The sequence below is a fragment of the Pristiophorus japonicus genome, chromosome 6 (assembly GCF_044704955.1).
Source record: "Pristiophorus japonicus isolate sPriJap1 chromosome 6, sPriJap1.hap1, whole genome shotgun sequence".
Taxonomy (NCBI): Eukaryota; Metazoa; Chordata; class Chondrichthyes; family Pristiophoridae; genus Pristiophorus; species Pristiophorus japonicus.
In genome coordinates, this window is record NC_091982.1 from 193,404,202 (window position 1) to 193,423,828 (window position 19,627).

The 19,627-nt window shown below is 44.3% G+C and overlaps 1 protein-coding gene across 1 annotated transcript in view; it reads right to left on the bottom strand.

Annotated features, from left to right (window-relative positions):
* Positions 1–927: 927 nt before the first annotated feature.
* LOC139265339 (uncharacterized) overlaps positions 928–19,627 on the bottom strand; it is a 514,006-nt gene continuing 495,306 nt past the window's right edge. The window contains exons 15-18 of the mRNA XM_070882307.1: positions 14,732–14,834; positions 11,656–11,725; positions 5,887–5,990; positions 928–1,179 (exon numbers count right to left, since the gene is read on the bottom strand). Of these exons, the coding sequence (XP_070738408.1) occupies positions 1,014–1,179; positions 5,887–5,990; positions 11,656–11,725; positions 14,732–14,834 (443 nt within the window). The 3' untranslated portion in view covers positions 928–1,013. The remainder of the gene's footprint in view (positions 1,180–5,886; positions 5,991–11,655; positions 11,726–14,731; positions 14,835–19,627) is intronic.

The following is a 19,627-nucleotide window of genomic DNA, read 5'->3' on the forward strand; positions in this document are numbered from 1 at the left end:
AGCCCCCCACTTGCAAAACAGGCCTGAGTGGCTGGACACACCCCCTTTTGGAAAAAAAGTACCTTACCTAAAGCCAATCTAAACTAACTCACTAGAACTGGAGCAAACTAATATCCAAGAATTGCAATTTCTAACATACTCCAAACTAAACTAGCTGCTTCAAAAAACTAGGGCAACTCCACCCGAAACTTGGGCCCTTCAGCTGTGGCCTAACCAAAGATTTGTGTTGGTTTAGCCTACCCCTTTCCTTTTGTACTTTAAAACTATTTATAAACCCGACTCCCATATGTCTTTTTGTGCTGCAGCTTTATCAATTTGTCCTTCAACTTTATCTGAATAAATTGCAATACGTTGATTGCCATGTGGCATTACTTTATACGTAGGCATATGAATGGATATGGATGTAAATGCTAGTTTGTTCTTTTCTTTCACTTAGGAATTTTACTTTTGTATGTACTAGAGTATTGACATAAATAATATCAATGGAGTCTGTTTCAACATAATTACTGAAGAGAGAAAGAACCTCCCTCAAGACTTCTAGGAATAGAGTAAGCCTCCCTTCTCAAGATGGAAATTGCTGCAAACTTGCTTTCTATTTTCCCCAATGCAGCCAGAAAATTATTAATACAAGTAATAGGAGTAACTGTGACTTTGTATTTTATAGATTTTAAACATGGTCAGCCAGTCATTAAAGTACGTTCTGGTTTACAATCAATTGTAATTCAAGCAGTGAAGATAAATATTAAATGTAAACTTCACAGGATTATATAAATATACTTCATTGAATTATGTGAAACATCTTTGAATGTCATTTGCTTAGCTCTAAAAGGAGTGAATTATGACATACTTATTCTGTTAACAAAATGATATATTAACTAACTCCATAAGAATTAGACAAAATATACCTGAAGTAAATTTCCAGCTCAAACATTTTTCTTTTTCAAAATCTTGGCAGCCAAAACTAATTTGTGCAAACTTCCTTTTTAAGGCATATGTTGAAGTGTTGCACAATGTCAGACTGTAGCATTACCTAATAGTGAATATGTGTGATACCAACCATGTGCCATCAAAACTAAAGATTGATAGATGTCATATCCCACGGCAAATAGGAAATAAACTGGGAGAAGCCAATGTAACAAAAAGATCCTTCGACTCATGGGCAAAGGCACCGTAATATGCCTGGAAAAATAAATATGTGGTCAATTTTTCAGAATGATATCGGCAGAACATACAAACCCCACTGTTTTGCAATTTATTAAGGTCATTTCATACGTAATCCCTTAAGTTTCAAATTTTACTCTGTCATATTAGACAGAAATTGTCTAACCCATGTAGAACTATATAGACTGAGTGAGCGAATTCTGAACTGAAGCCATAATAATTGTATCAGCATGTTTTAGATAAGTAACTTAAGTAGGCTACACATGTTAACAGTATTGATCCAAGTGTTATAACATTTATCTGAGTAGCTAATTGGCTAATGTTCTGGAGGTAGACATTTTCATCACAATCAAATATAATTAGGGCTGAAAACAAGAGCGAGGAGAAAGTAACAGGCAACAAGTAAAGCTTCAGGCAAGCTAACTTTTTGTTTGTTCCTGGGATGTGGGTGTCACTGGCAAGGCCAGCATTTATTGCCCATCCCTAATTGGCCTTGAGAAGGTGGTGGTGAGCTGCCTTCTTGAACCGCTGCTGTCTGTGATGAAGGTAGTCCCTTAGTGCTGTGAGGGAAGGAGTTTCAAAATTTTGACTCCGCAACAATGAAGGAACGGTTATATATTTCCAAGTCAGGATAGTGTGTAACTTGGAGGGGAACTTGCAGGTGATAGTGTTCCCATGTGCCTGCTGCCCTTGTCCTTCTAGGTGGTAGAGTCCACAGATTTGGGAGGTGCTGTCGAAGAAGCCTTGGCGAGTTGCTGCAGTGCATCTTGTTGATGCTACACACTGTAGCCACGGTGTGTTGGTGGTGGAGGGAGTGAAAGGTTAAGGTGGTGGAGGGCACTCATCCAGGCAAGTGGAGAGTATTCCATCATACTCCTGACTTGTGCCTTGTAGATGTTGGAAAGGCTTTCGGGAGTCAAGAGGTGAGACTGTTCATTTTGCAGTTTTCACTGTCTTTGTGTTAGTAACTGCCATACCTAAATTCGTAACATTTACCTCTTGTTTTCCCCTCCATTTTGTTCAGGGACTTAATTATAAAAGTAAGTTCAGAAATATCAAATTCTTATATAACCAAGTATACTACTATTAGTTTTGTACTTCATTGATCAAGCAATATTCTCAAGAACCCTATTTGCTATCTCCCAATGCTTGTGAACCTTTAGTGACTTAGTCAACAACACTGCAAACCCCTTTTCTGTTCAGTTATTTTTAAATAGCAGCCATGGATGGATGAGACATGCTTTGAGTTGCCTTGCCCCAAGTGCATAACACAGCATCTCTTCACATTAAGTGGCATCTTTATGAGCCCCTTCACAAATTGGTACAATCGTAAAGGTGCCGGAACAGAGTGACCTAGGGGTATATGTATTTGAAGGTGGCTGGACAAATTGAAAAGCTGGTTTAAAAAAAAAGCATCCAGGATCATTGGCTTTATAAATAGATGCATAGAGCACAAAAGCAAGGAAGTTATGCTAAACCTTTATAAATCACTGGTTAGGCCTCAGCTGAAGTATTGTGTCCAATTCTGGGCACTACATTTTAGGAAGGATGTCAAAGCCTTGGCGAGGACGCAGAGGAGATTTACGAGAATGGAATCAGGGATGAGGACTAGAGAAACTAGGATTGTTCTCCTTGGAACAGAGAAGGTTAAGGGGAGATTTAATACAGGCATTCAAAATCATGAAGGGTTTTGATAGAATAAATAAGGAGAAACTGTTCCCAGTGGCAGAAGGGTCGGTAACCAGAAGATACAGATTTAAGGTAACTGGCAAAAGAGCCAGATGTGAGATGAGAATTTGTTTACGCAGCCAGTTATGATGATGATTCTGCTTCCACCCTACTTTCAGGCAGTGCATTCCAAGAGTAATTTTAAGGAAATTGGCTAAATACTTGAAGAGGAGAAAATTGAAGGGCTGCAGGACTAATTGGATAGTTCTTTCAAAGAGCCAGCACAGGTATGATGGGCCGAATGCCTGTGCTGTAAGATTCTATGATTCACTTATTTAAATGAGCTTGCAACTTACTAATCATCTTATTCCCAACCTTTGCACACATTTTTATACCATCTACCCATTTAATAATTTTTGTTGCCCTATAAATTCATTCATAAAAATAATGAATAATAAAGATCCAGAACAGAAGCTTAATTTGAACCCATCCTGTTAATAATCATTCTCAATTAATGGAATTTCTGCCAACTCTCAATTTATTCCACAATTTTCCCAATAATACATCTAGAATTTCCAACAGCCAACTATGCAGATCGTTCTCTAGGAATAAAAGTAGATGAATATCCACTGGGCTCCCTTTATTTAATGCTTGTCATTTTGCCAGAAAACCCAATCAAGCTGACCAGGCATGATTTATGCCTCCTAAAGTTATTTTCAGCATCGACTGCGATACTCTCTATTTCCCAATTGCTGATTTCTTTAAATAATGAGATCACATGAGCTATCTTCCAATCCTCAGAAGTCAACACAATGCCACGAGCAATGTCTCACATATGACTGTCCTCATTTCCTTAAGCACCCCAAGATAACATTAAATTTGGTACTGCAAAACTATTGATCAGAATGTGGCAGTGTAGTCTTGGAATGTGAGAGCACTGGGATGGTGGTAGTGTGGGAGGTCAGGGTCTGGGAACATTGGGGGATAATAGTGACTACTTGGAGGGCCTTACTCTGTTTATGTCTCAAGGTGATGTCGGGGCTTGGTCTGGTCACAGCAGGAGAACCTTGTTCCAGAAGGGGTAGAGGTGTGGCCGCGATGAGGGGACAGCAATGGGGGGAAGGAGATTTATTAAGCAGTGACCTGGGGAAACCTGTGTTGTTTAAAATAGACACAAATGACTCAAATAGGAAATTGCAGGGGCTCTGTGCTGGTGGACTGCAGAGTGGCCAATGTAGTCCCATTTTAAAAAAAAGAGTTAATCTAGGCAATTACAGGCCAGTTACCTGAACATCTGTGGTGGGGAAAATTTTGAAGTCTTTAATTAAGGATGAAATGACCATGTATATAAATAAAGAGAAAATAGAAGTAGCCAGCATGGCTTTGAACAAGGGTGATCTTGCTTGACAAACGTCAAGAATTCTTCATGGTAGATGGGGGAAATGCGTACGTGGATTTTAGGAAAGCCTTTGACAAGTTACCACACAGATTACTAGAGAAAATTAGTATATCCCTGTCTTTCCAATCTCATTCCATAATTTACGCACTAAGCCATTCCCTTTTATCTGCATTTTAATTAATGCCAATTCTTACAGAACAAGATTCAATTAGATAATAACCATTTGTAAATCCAAACTTTTAAAAGATCTAGACTACAAATGTTAGAGCAACTCTTCCCACCCTAACTGCCACATAGTCAAATTCTCTACTACCTCACTCAGCAAAAAAAAAGTGGCAATACGAGGAATTGGCAGGGGGGAAAAAAAAGAAACTCTCTTTAGCAGATGGCCCTCCTCCACAATCTCAGTGAATTTTCTCATACAAAGTTAATCAATTTAATCTTCAAGCACTCCAGTATGGTCAAAAATTTGGGCCGGATTTTCGGCTTTGTGTTTTTTGGCGCAAACGGTAGCGTTACGTCAAACTTACCGTTTTCACTGCGCTACCGTTTTTAGACCAAACTTTCGGCCTTTACATCTAAGGGGGGGCGTTGCACAAGCATTTGCGGCTCACAAAACGCGAGTTTCGGCAACTTTAGTCCGGGGCTGGGAGCGCTGCAAGAAGCCTTGGGAGGGGGGAGAAAAGAAAAATAAAAAATTCCCAAAAACATTTACAAGACCCTTAACTATCTAATCGCTGCAAAAAAATTTTTTTTTTAACTTTAACTGACCTTTTTTGCAGGTTTTTGTACTTATCATTGCTGGCGGGGCTGCACCAACAGGTTTGACCTGTTGCTATTCTGGCGTACAGGTCAGGAGAATGCTGAAACTCTGATGCAAATGCAATCTGAGTCGGTGCACCTCTCCCCGGCGGTACTTGGAAGCGCCGCCGCAAACAGGTACCCGAGGATCCCGCCTGGGCTTTGCGACTGGGTTTTCGCCGCGGAGGATCAAATCATGGCGAAAATCCGGCCCCAGTCCAAACTCTCACATATCACTGCCCCATTCTGAAGTTCATCTTCTAGGTTCCAGTTCTGATGAAAGGTCTACAATCACAAATAGTTCCCTTTTCAGATGCTGATGGACCTGTGCATTTTCAGCATTTCCTGTCCCTTTTCAGCATTTCCTGTCCCAACAGGACACCACAAACAGGTAACACAGTAACGAGTGTGTTAAATCTGGTTGGCTCCATTAATTAAATACATATATCATACTAGGGGTTATCTGGTATCCTGTCTATATAATGAGGAATGCCAATATTTTCAGAGATGATCAATTTCCTATTTTTGAATCAATTTTGTACCAAGTGCTCTATTCCCCATTTCATGACTGGTTACTAAACATCAACGTGGAATCTTGTTAAAACCTTTTTGAAAATCTATGTCAGTAACTTCTGTATTTCCCTTGTCCATTACTGCAGTTATTTCTTCCAAACAAAACTTTTGAATGATGGTTAAGCATAACCTCTTTCATTAATTTCATATAAAATGTAAAAAGGGCATTTTTTTAATCCTCAATGAGCTACTCCATTTTTGCAATTCATTGAAGTTAACTTGTTTTCTCTCCCTGTGAAAAACTTTGTTGGCTAATATCAATGTTTAAAAATATATATACTTACTTATATGGCTCTGATCGAGCATTTCGCAGCATCAGGAAAATGAATAGGCCAGCTTCAATATTTAAAGCAAACGAGGCGACTTTATCAAGCACAACAACAAATCCCTGCAGAAAACAACAGCAATAATGAAATATGAAAATCTACAGTTTTTGGGGCGGACTAGAAGAATGACATTTGTGCTTTTTTGTGATGGGGAGAGTAGTTTAAGTATTTTGTTTTGCAGTAATGGACAATTTTCATTAGCAAGAGATTAGGTGAAGTTCTGGTTATGAAATGTGGAGCAATTCTTTACTTCTTTGGCCTAATATTTGGTAAATATGATGAAATTTGATGAATATAGCAATGGGTTATACAACAGGTTCACTTGAGACATGTGGCATTCCATTCCCAAGTCTACGTATTAAATGTCAAAGATCCCATAGTTTCAAGAACTAAAGCAAATACTGTGAAAAAGTTAGTTATACACACAGTACTAAAGCAAATTGTCTGTTGTGTGCACACCAGCTGATAAATTATAATGGGCAAGGCAGTAGGAGGTGTTATGTATGTAAACATTACCAATGTGCAAGACTTATCACCAGGAGCTGCACCTGTGGGAGTCCCAAGGGTCACCTGCACACCCTGGGCAAGCAAGTATAAAAGGCAGTCTACCAAGCTGCCTCCTCACTCTGGAGTTAAAATAAAGAGACCAAGGTCACAACAGTTTGAGCTTAAGATATACAGTCTTGTGGAGTTATTCTAAACATAACAATTGGCGATGAGTAACAGATCACAAACTTTCACACAGTTATGGCTGCCATTGGTATTTGAGAGATTTGTTGAGGGTGATGATTGGGAAGCCTTCGTTGAGTGTCTTGACCAGTACTTCATGGCCAACAAGCTGCGATCAAGCACAGGGCGATTCTCCTCACCGTTTGCGGGTCCACGATATATGGCCTCAAAGAAAAATCTGCTAACACCGACAAAACCAATAGACAAGACATACGAAGAGCTGTGCACGCTGGTTCGGGAACACCTTAAGCCTAAGGAGAGCATCTTGAGGGCCAGGTATCGCTTTTATATGCACCACTGCTCCGAGGGCCAGGATGTGGTGAGCTATGTCGCGACCTAAGACGCCTTGCGGGACCCTGCGTATTTGCTGGATTTTTGGGGGAAGTGTTGCGGGACTTTTTCGTGCTTGGAATCGGCCATGAGGTCATTCTTCACAAACTGCTGTCTGCCGAATCCCTAGATCGGAGCAAGGCCATCATGATAGCCCAGGCTTTTATGTCCACGAATGATAACCCTAAACAGATATCACTGCAGCATCAAAACTCACCGGCAAGTACTGTGCATAAAATAATGCCTTCAGCAGGCAGAACTGTACATGGCAGGGTCTGCAGTTTAGAAGGATGAGAGGGGATCTCATAGAAACGTATAAGATTCTGACTGGACTGGACAGGTTAGATACGGAAAGAATGTTCCCGATGTTGGGGAGGTCCAGAACCAGGGGACACAGTCTTAGGATAAGGGGTAGGCCATTTAGGACTGAGATGAGGAGAAACTTCTTCACTCAGAGAGTTATTAACCTGTGGAATTCCCTGCCGCAGAGAGTTGTTGATGCTAGTTCATTGGATATATTCAAGAGGGAGTTAGATATGGCCCTTACGGCTAAAGGGATCAAGGGGTATGGAGAGAAAGCAGGAAAGGGGTACTGAGGGAATGATCAGCCATGATCTTATTGAATGCTGGTGCGGGCTCGAAGGGCCGAATGGCCTACTCCTGCACCTATTTTCTATGTTTCTATGTACACGCCCACAGAGGCAAGACCTAGGATGAGAGAGTCCGCTGTGGAGCGTGAATGCGAATCCATTAGCACCGTGTTGGCACTGCAGGGGTATCATCGAGCCCATCAATGTCGATTCAAGCACTACGTGTGCAAGGGCTGTGGAACAATGGGGCACTTCCAGCGAATGTGCAGATGTGCTGCGACTCACCACGTGGCAGAGTCAGCAGAAGATGACCGATTTGGCGTGGATCACACTGAACGAATAAGAGAGGCAACTCAACCCGAGGCTGAAGAGGAAGTGTATGGGGTACACACCTTCACCACCACAAAGCCCTCCGATAATGTTAAAAGTCAAATTAAATGGCATTCCAGTTTCCATGGAATTGGACACTGAGGCGAGTCAGTCAATTATGAGCCAGAAGGTTTTTGACAAACTGTGGGGCAACAAGGCACAAAGGCCAAACCTAAGTCCAATCCACACCAAGCTGCGCACTTGCACCAAAGAGCTCATACCAGTCATTGGCAGTGCGGCAGTGAAGGTATAGTACGATGGAGCCATACATGATTTACCACTATGGATTGTACCAGGCGATGGTCCAACGCTGTTCGGCAGAAGCTGGCTAGGAAAGATCCGATTGGAACTGGGACGACATCAAAGCACTGTCTTCGAAGGATGATGCCTCGTGTGCCCAAGTGCGAAACAAATTCCCGTCGTTATTCAAGCCAGACATCGGCAACTTCACAGGCGCCAAAGTGCAGATCCATCTAGTCCCTGATGCACGACCCATTCATCACGAGGCCCGAGCGGTTCCATACATGATGCAAGAGAAAGTCGAGATCGAGCTGGATAAATTTCAACGAAAGGGATCATATCGCCAGTCGCGTTCAATGAGTGGGCCAGTCCAATTGTTCCGGTGTTGAAGAGCGATGGGACGGTCAGAATCTGCGGGGACTACAAGGTAACGATCAACTGAGTCTTGTTACAGGACCAGTACCCACAACCCAAAGCGGATGGCCTGTTTGTTTGCAATGCTAGCAGGGAAGGAAGTCCTTCACCAAGCTGGATCTAACTTCTGCTTACATGACAGAGGAGCTGGCTGAACCTTCGAAAAAATTGACCTGCATCAACACGCACAGATGTCCCTTTGGGATTTGTTCGGTGGCGGCCATCTTCCAGAAGAACACGGAGAGTCTGCTGAAATTGGTTCCACGCACCGTGGTGTTCCAAGACGATGTCTTGATCACTGGCCACAACACCACCGAACACTTGCACAACCCGGAAGAGGTTCTCAAGCGACTGGACAGAGTGGGACTCAGGTTGAAACGCTCCAAGTGTGTTTTCCTGGTGCCAGAGCTCACATTTCTGGGGAGACAGATTGCGGCAGATGGCATCAGACCCACGGTCTCCAAGACTGAGGCCATCAAGAATGCGACGGATCTGTGTTCGTTCCTGGGACTCCTTAACTATTTTGGCAACTTTCTACCGGGGTTGAGCACTTTGCTGGAACCATTGCATATATTGCTACGCAAGGGTGACGACTGGATTTGGGGTAAAGCTCAAGAGACAGTCTTTAATAGGCCAGAAACCTGCTATGTTCTAACAAGTTACTTGTATTGCATAAACGTTTAGTACTAGCTTGTGATGCATCTTCGTACAGGGTCGGTTGTGTGTTACAGCAAGCCAATGGATCAGGCAAACTGCAACCGGTTGCATATGCGTCCAGAAGCTTATCTAAGGCTGAAAGAGCCTACAGTATGGTTGAAAAAGAAGCATTAGTATGCGTATGCGGGGTTAAGAAAATGCACCAATACCTATTTGGGCTCCAGTTCGAGCTCAAAACCGACCTCAAGCCGCTCATTTTGTTGTTCTTAGAAAGCAAAGGTGTTAACACCAATGCTTCATCCCACATCCAAAGATGAGCACTAACATTATCTGCATATGATTATGTAATCCGCCACAGACCAGGCACCGAGAACTGTGCGGATGCCCTCAGTCGGCTACCATTGCCCACCACCGGGGTGGAAATGGCGCAACTCGCAGACTTGCTTCTTGTAATGGATGCTTTTGAGAGCGAGGGTTCACCTGTCACGGCTCACCAGATCAGGACCTGGACTAACCAGGACCCGGTGCTATCACTGGTAAAAAGCTGCATCCTCAATGGGAGTCAAGTACGTCCACTGCCACCATTGAAAGCCTCCAGGTCATGGAGAAATGATGTTATGTATGTAAATATTACCAATGTGTAAGACTTGTCACCAGGGGGCACACCTGTGGGCAACCTAAGGGTCACCTGGGCAAGCAGGTATAAAAGGCAGTCTACCATGCTCCTCCTCACGCTGGAGTTACAATAAAGAGACCAAGGTCACAACAGTTTAAGCTTAAGATATAAAGTCTTGTGGAGTTATTCTAAACATAACGGGAGCCAGGAGTTCCGAAGCGCTCGGGAAACCCGAGAGAGTGGGATTCATGTAGGCCCTGCCGAATTTAATGGCAGTGCCTGATTTGCATGGGAAGCCTCTGGATCCCAGCAGCAGCCAGCCAGATTGAGAGGTTGGCTGGCTCCAAGTGGGTAGGCCTGCGGCACTAGGCCACACAGAGGAGGGAGGGATTGGGTGGGGGCCAGGAGTGGTCGGAGGAGCACGGACAAGTGGGGGGGTTAAAGAAACATCGTGGGCCGGAAGGAAGTGGGGTGCGGGGGGAGGGGGGGTCGATGCAAGTTCACAGGCCGGGAGGAGCAGCAGGCTGGGGAGGAGATCAACGGAGGAGTGGGTGGATATGAAGGAATCAGAGGCCAGGAGCAAGCATGTGGAGGGCACTGAGAGACCTCGTGGGAGCATCGAAGACCTGGGGTGGTGTGGTGGCCTGGGCCAGGGATCAGAAGCCTTGGGAATCAGAGGCCATGTGACGGGGTCTCCGATCTCAGCAGGAGTAGGTTAGGCAGGGACCTTTGATCTAGGAGGTAAGTGTAAAGGCACTTACCTCCTGGATCCAACAGTCATCGCCTGCTTTAGCTGGTGGGTTTCACGAGGCATGCAAAACCCACCCCGCTAAAGTTAAATTCAAAATGCAGATTAAAGCACAGGTGGAGGGGGCAGGACGATGCAAGCGTGGGGGTGGTGGGAGGGGCAGTGGCGGTTGATGCAAGATCGCAGTCCAGGATGAGCAGCAGGCTGATCGTGGGCCAGCCGGAGGAGTGGATTGGTGGGGTGAGGGTTCTGAAGGGATCAGAGGCCGGGAGCAGCTCGGGGAGGGCCGGAGCGGGTGGGGAGTTCTGGGGGAAGGTGGGGTGATTGGCGGCCTGGGGTGCAGATCAGAGCTCTTGTGAGGGGGTCTCTGATTGTTGTGGGGGGTGGGGGGTAGGAGGGGGTGGTGGATTCGGCAGGGACCTTGGATTCAGGAGGTAAAGGTAAAAGACACTTGCCTCCTGGATCCAGCAGTCCTCGCCTTGCTTTAGCTGCTGGGTTTCACGCCACATGCAAAACCCGACTGGCTAAAGTTAAAATCAAAATGAAGGTTAAAGCAGAGGCTTCCAGTCTCATTATAATATTTAAATAGACAACCCACATCCAGACAGTGGATTCTTCATTTGGACCTGAACATCCGACTTTTTCTTTTCTCCCCTAAATTTAAATATCCGAATTCAGTTATGCATCCTGGTCTGCATCTCCAAGAAGGATAATACATTTTATTTAATTTTTCAGGCCCAATGGGTAAATGAGTGTTTCCAAGGTATGGTAGGCACCCAAGATGTGTCCCTAGTGCAATGGTGTCTCTCAGCGTATTTAAATTAGGTGACATCCCCTGACCCCATACAATTGAGTCAGATCTACAGCAAAGTGATGCTGGCATTTAGACCGAAATCAAAGGCCCGTGGAATTTTAGCCCCATGGTCTCGCATTGAAACTGCTGGAATTATAGGGTTGAATTGATAATACACTACATTGACGGGATTTACTTATCATTCATTTCATTAATACAAAATTCTTCATGCCGAACTTACCTTTGGATTAGACATAGCCACCATAAAAATAATACCAAATCCCAGCAGGCAAACCAGTCCTCGAGTCACACTGGAGAGCACAGCAATTATTTTAGTTATTACACTTCTACGATATATTTTCCAATACAAATAATATCACACAGATAGAACAAGAACTTGCAGCTTTAACATAAGAAGATGTCCAAATGTACTTTACAAAAGTGGAAAATAACCAGAGATCAAGAAATGGAAGACAAAATAATAGGGGTAGTGACTGAGAGCAAGAATGAAGAGGTAGGCTCGAGGAGCTTTTTGAAGTAAGGTAGAAAGGCAAACAGACTTTGGTAGAATGTTCCAGAGCCATAATGCCCGAGGTTCCTATCCACAGTATTTCCTTGGTACATTTCTAATAACCTTGAATCCCAATTGTCCAGTCCCTTCTTGAAGCCCAATAAGGTTTCCGGTTGCACCTTCTGTGCTGGTACTCTGTTCCATATATTTACCACCCTTTCAGTAAACAAATTCCCCCTGTGTTTCCTATTTTTTGTTGCCCTCTCTGTGGACAACATTCTTGCTCCGCATGGCTCCACATTAAACTGCGGGCTGCTGCCAACCACCGTTCCACTCTTTCCTCCTCCTCCCTCCACTACCCGGACTGGCATCTCCACCATCTGGTCTTCATCTTCTTTGTGACCGCCGCACTGCCTCTGAGGGTGCGACTGGAGTCCCTTGGATCCCGGTTGTGTCTTGATGAAGCAAGAGGACCAATTTTACATGGTTCTCTTGCACATCATTTACAGCACACCAATTTGTGGTTGCCTTTGGGTTTGTGCCCGAAATCATCCTGGACCCGATTTCTATGTGTCTGAATTTTAAATATAACTCAATTATCCATTTCCTTGTCTTCTGGTCCTACTCCCGAATATAATGAGCTGTGAAATATTTTAGCAATTTAAAAAATTTTATGTTTCAATTTTGTGCTCATCAAGATGTGGAATTGCTCAGCTAACTGGAGAGTGAAGCTGTTCTTATTCTGTTGATTAATGTGCTTTAGTCCTAACTTCAGAAGTGCATCCTCTATTACAACAGTTTGAATGTTTCCACTTCCCACATGAACAGTCTTGTGGCCTGTGAGTGAGGCTGCCATTCAGTGCCGAATTAGCAGAAGATTTGTGCTACAGATTCTAGTTTTTTTAAAATCACCATTTTGTTTCTAATCTTTAATTTCCCATAAAATAAAGTGTACCTGCAAACATTTTATTAGACGACATTTATTATCGTTCACTGTTCTGAAAAGTATTTTAAAAATACAGATTGAATGAACCTCCCTTATCCGGAACGACCCCCTGTCTAGAACTATTCCCGGCCATTGTGTGGCATATGCGCAGAACTCCGACATGAACAAATTGAAATCCTTCCTCGATGCTGACTCCCGCAATTGCTGGCCTGACCCCACGATCCACCACCCCTCTCCCCCGCCGCCCCCCCGATATCTCTGCTACACTCCCAGCCTCAAACCAGCCAGCCCCGATATCCCCTTGTTCAGTTCCTGTACCATCCAATTTAACGTGACCATCCCTTGTCCAGAAAAATCCCTTATCCAGAACAGGCCAGGTCCAGAGGGTTCCGGATAAAGGAGGTTCAACCTATAGTTCCAATGTATAATTTTAATCCTCAACTACTTTTCTTATATCTAATTTGTTTTTAAATATCTTGATTACTATAGAGAAATTCTGCCTAATCTTTCATTATTCCCCCTTTCAAACTCTTGCAATTTCTTTTACGAATTTGGTCATCAAATTTCATAAAACAACACAATGACAAATATCAATTAAGACTAGATATCAATCATATATCCATAAATGAGTGGTGGGAGCAATGTTTCCTGTAAGCTGCATGGCTGTGCAGAGCTCCAGGGAATCCATGCAGCCGGCTTGCTGGCTATTCAATGCAAAAAACGCGCATGTGCGGTATTTTGAATGCTGCGCACAGCCCCTTAAAGGGGCCACCCAGGGTAAAAATAAAATTACAGAGAACATTGGGTGGGAGCAAAATTTTAGATGATGGGGAAGTGGGTATTAGTAGTAAAATGGTGACTAAACAGCTGGAGTCCACAGCACATCCTCGTGGCATGAGTATTTTTTTAAACATTTATTGACGGGTCTATAAATTCTGAAAGGGATTTATTAAATCTCTTAAATGAGCAGTTTTATTAAATGATACTAAATAGAATGAAATATTTTAATTGTGTAAATTTTTGGTCTAAAAAGAACACTGACTTTCATTTTACAAATATTTGGATGATTGATATTTAAGCTCAACGAGTGCAATAAAAATCAAAAACTAATTTATTCCAATGTGAATTAAAAGAGTCAATACCTTATTTTCATTTACAGTAGCAAAATGGAAATGAATGAAGAAACCATTTGATAAAAATCTTCTATTTTGATACATTTTACTTTGTGCTTCCTATATTTGTTGTACTTCTAATGAAAAATCTATATTTGAGGCTCTGTTGGTTTTGAGTATGAGCTGTGTCAGCTCTGGCTCAGTTGGTAGCATCCTCTGAGTCTAGAAGATTGTGGGTTTATAGTCCCACTCCAGAGACTTGAACACAAAAATCAAGGTGGACACTAAATCGGAGGTGCCATCTTTTGGATGAGACCTAAAACCAAGGCCCCATCCGCCCTCTCAGGTGGACGTAAAAGATCCCATAGCACTCTTTCGAAGAAGAGCAGGGGCGTTTTCCTGATCAATATTTATCCTTCAATTAACATCATTAAAAAAATGATCTGGTCATTATCACATTACTGTTTGTGGGAGCTTGCTATGTGCAAATTGGCTACCGTATTTCCTACATTACAACAATGACTACACGTCAAAGGTACTTCATTGGCTGTAAAGCACTTCGGGTCATCTGGTGGTCATGAAAAGCACTATATAAATGCAAGTCAATCTTTTTCTTTCTTTGATATGGTATTGCCTTTGCCTCTGATGTTTTGTAAACCAGTAACAGGCAATTTTTATCATCACAATTCTAAGCAGTTACTTTTTAATCATCTTACAATTGTAATTTAAGATTGAACTGTTGCTTTACCTTTTCAAACCGCCAATCTTAATTAGTTGCAAGCAAGACTTTTCACACTGTTTAGAAGCATGCTCACATTTCCTGTTCCAGAAGCTATCCACCCAGCCTTCTACTGCAGGGAAAAGATCATATATATATATAGAAAAGAAAGAAAAAATTGGCTTAAGTGTCAAGTGTGTAGGCAAATACTACAAGAATTTCAAATTTTAACACAATCAATACCAGTGATCACTTCGATTTGCATTACTATTTTCAATTTGATGGTAGTATGTTACAAGTCAAACTAATGAACACTTCTAATGTAATAGATGGAGGGGATGCCTTAACTCACAAGCATGTTATATAACTTAGCTGCAATAGTGAAACAAACTAGTATCACATGCCCTCCCATATTGGCCAGGAATTTTCTGAAAAATCCATCATGAGCCATACACCATTATTCCAACGCAGAAGAGCCAGGAAATTAAGATGCGAGTTAAGCTAGATTTTCCGTCACACCAAAATTTCTTAACGTAAGAATTAGGAACAGGGGTAGGCCATCCAGCTGCTCGAGCCCGCTTCGCCATTCAATAAGATCATGGCTGCTCTTTGACCTTAACTCCTTTCCTGCCAATCTCCATATCCCTCGATTCCCCCGGCGTCCAAAAATCTATTTGTCTCGGGTTTAAATATAATCGACGATCCAGCATCCACAGCCCTTTGGAGAAGAGAATTCCAAAGATTCACAACCCTGAGTGGAAAAAAGTCCTCCTCATGTTTTAAATGGTCATTCTTGGGTCATTTGCTGAAAACCTTGCCGAATCATTTTAGTGCTTCAGTGGGGATTCCATCCTCTCCCGTTGCCTTGTTGTTCTTGAGCTGGTGGATGGCCTTTTCTACCTCGTGCAGGGCTGGGGTTTTGCTGAGATGGTGGCGGGTAGCATGCTGCGGGATGGAGTCGAGGCAGAGTCTTGGTTAAGGAGATCTCCAAAGTGCCCCTTCCAGCGAGTCCTGACTGCCTCGGTGTCCTTGATGAGTGTCTCACTGTTCTTGGCCAGCAGTGGGGTAGGGCCTTGGGTGCTTGGGTCATAGGTGGCCTTGACTGCAGTGAAGAATCCTCACAAATCATGGCTGTCGGCCAGCTGCTGAATCTCCTGTGCTTTCTCCACCCACCATCTATTCTTTAGGTTGCGGGTTTTTTGTTGGACCTTAGCCTGTAATGCTGCTTTGCCTCTCCCGAGTTGGGTTGTTGTTTTAGCTTCAGAAATGCCCTGCACTTGTGATTTATTAGCTCTTGGATCTACTGGTCATTCTCATCAAACCAGTCCTGGTGTTTCCTGGTTGAGTGACCCTTTGCAGGCACTGGTTATGTTGGCCTGGAGGGCAGACCGAGCGCTGTGGGTATTCTGCGACTTTGGGTCATCAAGGGTCGCATATTAGCAGTGAGGTGCTGGCTGTATAGGGCTCTCTTAGCTGAGTCTTTGAGTGCCCCGGCATTGACTTTTTTGCGGCATTGCTTCTGCTGCCGTCGCCACTTTGGGGCTATGTTGATGTTGATGATGGAACGGATTAGGCGGTGGTCCATCCAGCAGTCGTCAGCTCCTGTCATGGCGCGGGTGATGCGCACTGATTACTGTGGTGCATTGGTTCCGGGGTAGGGTGAGTCGGAGAGTCATGAGATGTTTGCTAATCCCGCAGGGGAAGTCTCTGAGGCGATCAACCAGCTCGTTCTTGATAGTGAAACCAACTCCGTGGAGGCAGCATTTTTCCTCTGGTTTGCCTTTCCAGAGTAAGGTGTAAACTCGCTGAGGTATTAAAGTATGGCAGAGAGGCACTTTTGGCACGAATGCACGACCTCATCTCTCTCATCTGGAAGGAGGAGAGCATGCCGGGAGATCTTAGAGATGCAGTAATCGTGACAATCTTTAAAAAAGGGGACAAGTCCGACTGTGGCAACTACAGAGGAACCTTCCTGTTATCAGCCACTGGGAAAGTTGTCGCTAGAATCCTCCTCAACACTGTGGCTGAGGAGTTCCTCCCGGAGTCACAGTGCGGATTTTGTCCTCTATAGGGTACAACGGACATGATTTTTACAGCGCGACACTTGTACATGGCCTTCTTTGACCTTACAAAGGCCTTTGACACTGTCAACCGCAGGGGACTATGGAGCATCCTCCTCCACTTTGGCTACCCCCAAATATTCATCACCATCCTCCGCCTGCTCCATGATGACATGCAAGCGGTGATCCTGACTAACAGATCCATCACAGACCCAATCCATGTCCGGACTGGGGTCAAGCAGGGCTACGTCAGCGCGCCAACCCTCTTACATAGACATAGAAAATAGGTGCAGGAATAGCCCATTCAGCCCTTCTAGCCTGCACCACCATTCAATGAGTTCATGGCTGAACATGCAACTTCATTCCTGCTTTCTCGCCATACCCCTTGATCCCCCGAGTAGTAAGGACTTCATCTAACTCCCTTTTGAATATATTTAGTGAATTGGCCTCAACTACTTTTTGTGGTAGAGAATTCCACAGGTTCACCACTCTCTGGGTGAAGAAGTTTCTCCTCATCTCGGTCCTAAATGACTTACCCCTTATCCTTAGACTGTGACCCCTGGTTCTGGACTTCCCCAACATTGGGAACATTCTTCCTGCATCTAACCTGTCTAAACCCGTCAGAATTTTAAACGTTTCTATGAGGTCCCCTCTCATTCTTCTGAACTCCAGTGAATATAAGCCCAGTTGATCCAGTCTTTCTTGATAGGTCAGTCCCACCATCCTGGTGAATCTTCGCTGCACTCCGTCAATAGCAAGAATGTCCTTCCTCAAGTTAGGAGATCAAAACTGTACACAATACTCCAGGTGTGGCTTCACCAAGGCCCTGTACAACTGTAGCAACACCTCCCTGCCCCTGTACTCAAATCCCCTCGCTATGAAGGCCAACATGCCATTTGCTTTTTTAACCGCCTGCTGTACCTGCATGCCAACCTTCAATGACTGATGTACCATAACACCCAGGTCTCGTTGCACCTCCCCTTTTCCTAATCTGTCACCATTCAGATAATAGTCTGTCTCTCTGTTTTTACCACCAAAGTGGATAACCTCACATTTATCCACATTATACTTCATCTGCCATGCATTTGCCCACTCACCTAACCTATCCAAGTCACTCTGCAGCCTCATAGCATCCTCCTCGCAGCTCACACTGCCACCCAACTTAGTGTCATCCGCAAATTTGGAGATACTACATTTAATCCCCTCGTCTAAATCATTAATGTACAATGTAAACAGCTGGGGCCCCAGCACAGAACCTTGCGGTACCCCACTAGTCACTGCCTGCCATTCTGAAAAGTACCCATTTACTCCTACTCTTTGCTTCCTGTCTGACAACCAGTTCTCAATCCACGTCAGCACACTACCCCCAATCCCATGTGCTTTAACTTTGCACATTAATCTTCTCAATCTTCCTCGCTGCAATGCTCCAGCTCACGCTCAACAAGCTCCCTGCTGGAGTGGAACTAAACTACAGAACCAGTTGGAACCTGTTCAACCTTCATCGTCTCCAGGCCTGATCCAAGACCGTGCCAACCTCTGTCTTCGAACTGTAGTACGCGGACGATGCTTATGTCTGCGCACATTCAGAGACTGAATTCCAAGTCATAGTCAACACCTTCACTGAGGCGTACGAAAGCATAGGCCTTACACTAAACATCCGTAAGACAAAGGTCCCCCACCAACCTGACCCCGCCACACAGCACTGCCCCCCAGTCATCAAGAGCCACGGCGCGGCCCTGGACGACGTGGACCACTTCCCATACCTCGGGAGCCTATTGTCAGCAAGGGCAGACATCGACGATGAGATTCAACACCGCCTCCAGTGCGCCAGCGCAGTCTTCGGCCGCCTGAGGAAAAGAGTGTTCGAAGGCCAGGCCCTCAAATCTGCCACAAAGCTCATGGTCTACAGGGCTGTAATGATACCCGCCCCCCCTGTATGGCTCAGAGACATCAACCATATACAGTAGACACCTCAAATCGCTGGAGAAATACCACCAACGATGTCTCCGCAAGATCCTGCAAATTCCCTGGGAGGACAGTCGCACAAACGTCAGCGTCCTCGATCAGGCCAACATTCCCAGCATCGAAACACTGACCACACTCGACCAGCTCTGTTGGGCGGGCCACATTGTTCACATGCCTGACACAAGACTCCCAAAGCAAGCGCTCTACTCGGAACTCCTTCATGGCAAGCGAGCCCCAAGTGGGCAGAGGAAACATTTCAAGGACACCCTCAAAGCCTCCTTGATAAAATGCAGCATCCCCACCGACACCTGGGAGTCCCTGGCCAAAGACCGCCCTAAGTGGAGGAAGTGCATCCGGTCAGGAGGGCACTGAGCACCTCGAGTCTCATCGCCGAGAGCATGCAGAAAACAAGCACAGGCAGCGGAAAGAGCGTGCGGCAATCCAGCCCCACCCACCCTTTCCCTCAACGACTGTCTGTCCCACCTGTGACAGGGACTGTGGTTCTCGTATTGGACTGTTCAGTCACCCAAAAACTCACTTTTAGAGTGGAAGCAAGTCTCAATTTCGAGGGACTGCCTATGATGATGATGCCGAATTAGTAAAAAGTTAATTATAATAGCTCCAACCCCATTCAAAACAGCGGCGATCGGAAGTTCCCTTGATTCGTGCTACTTTTCTTGCCACTTGCAGGCACAGTGTTATCGAAACAATTGGATTATCAAGACCTGACCAAAAATTTATCACACCAAGTTAAGTTGCAATAAATTTAGTTTCCCCAAAACTCTTGCCAAACTGAAATTACTATTTATTGCTGATGGAACATAATTTTTGCAAATAACGCAAAAAGAAACCATAATGAATTCAGAAGATAAATGCCAACTCCTTATCCTGACGTTTGCCT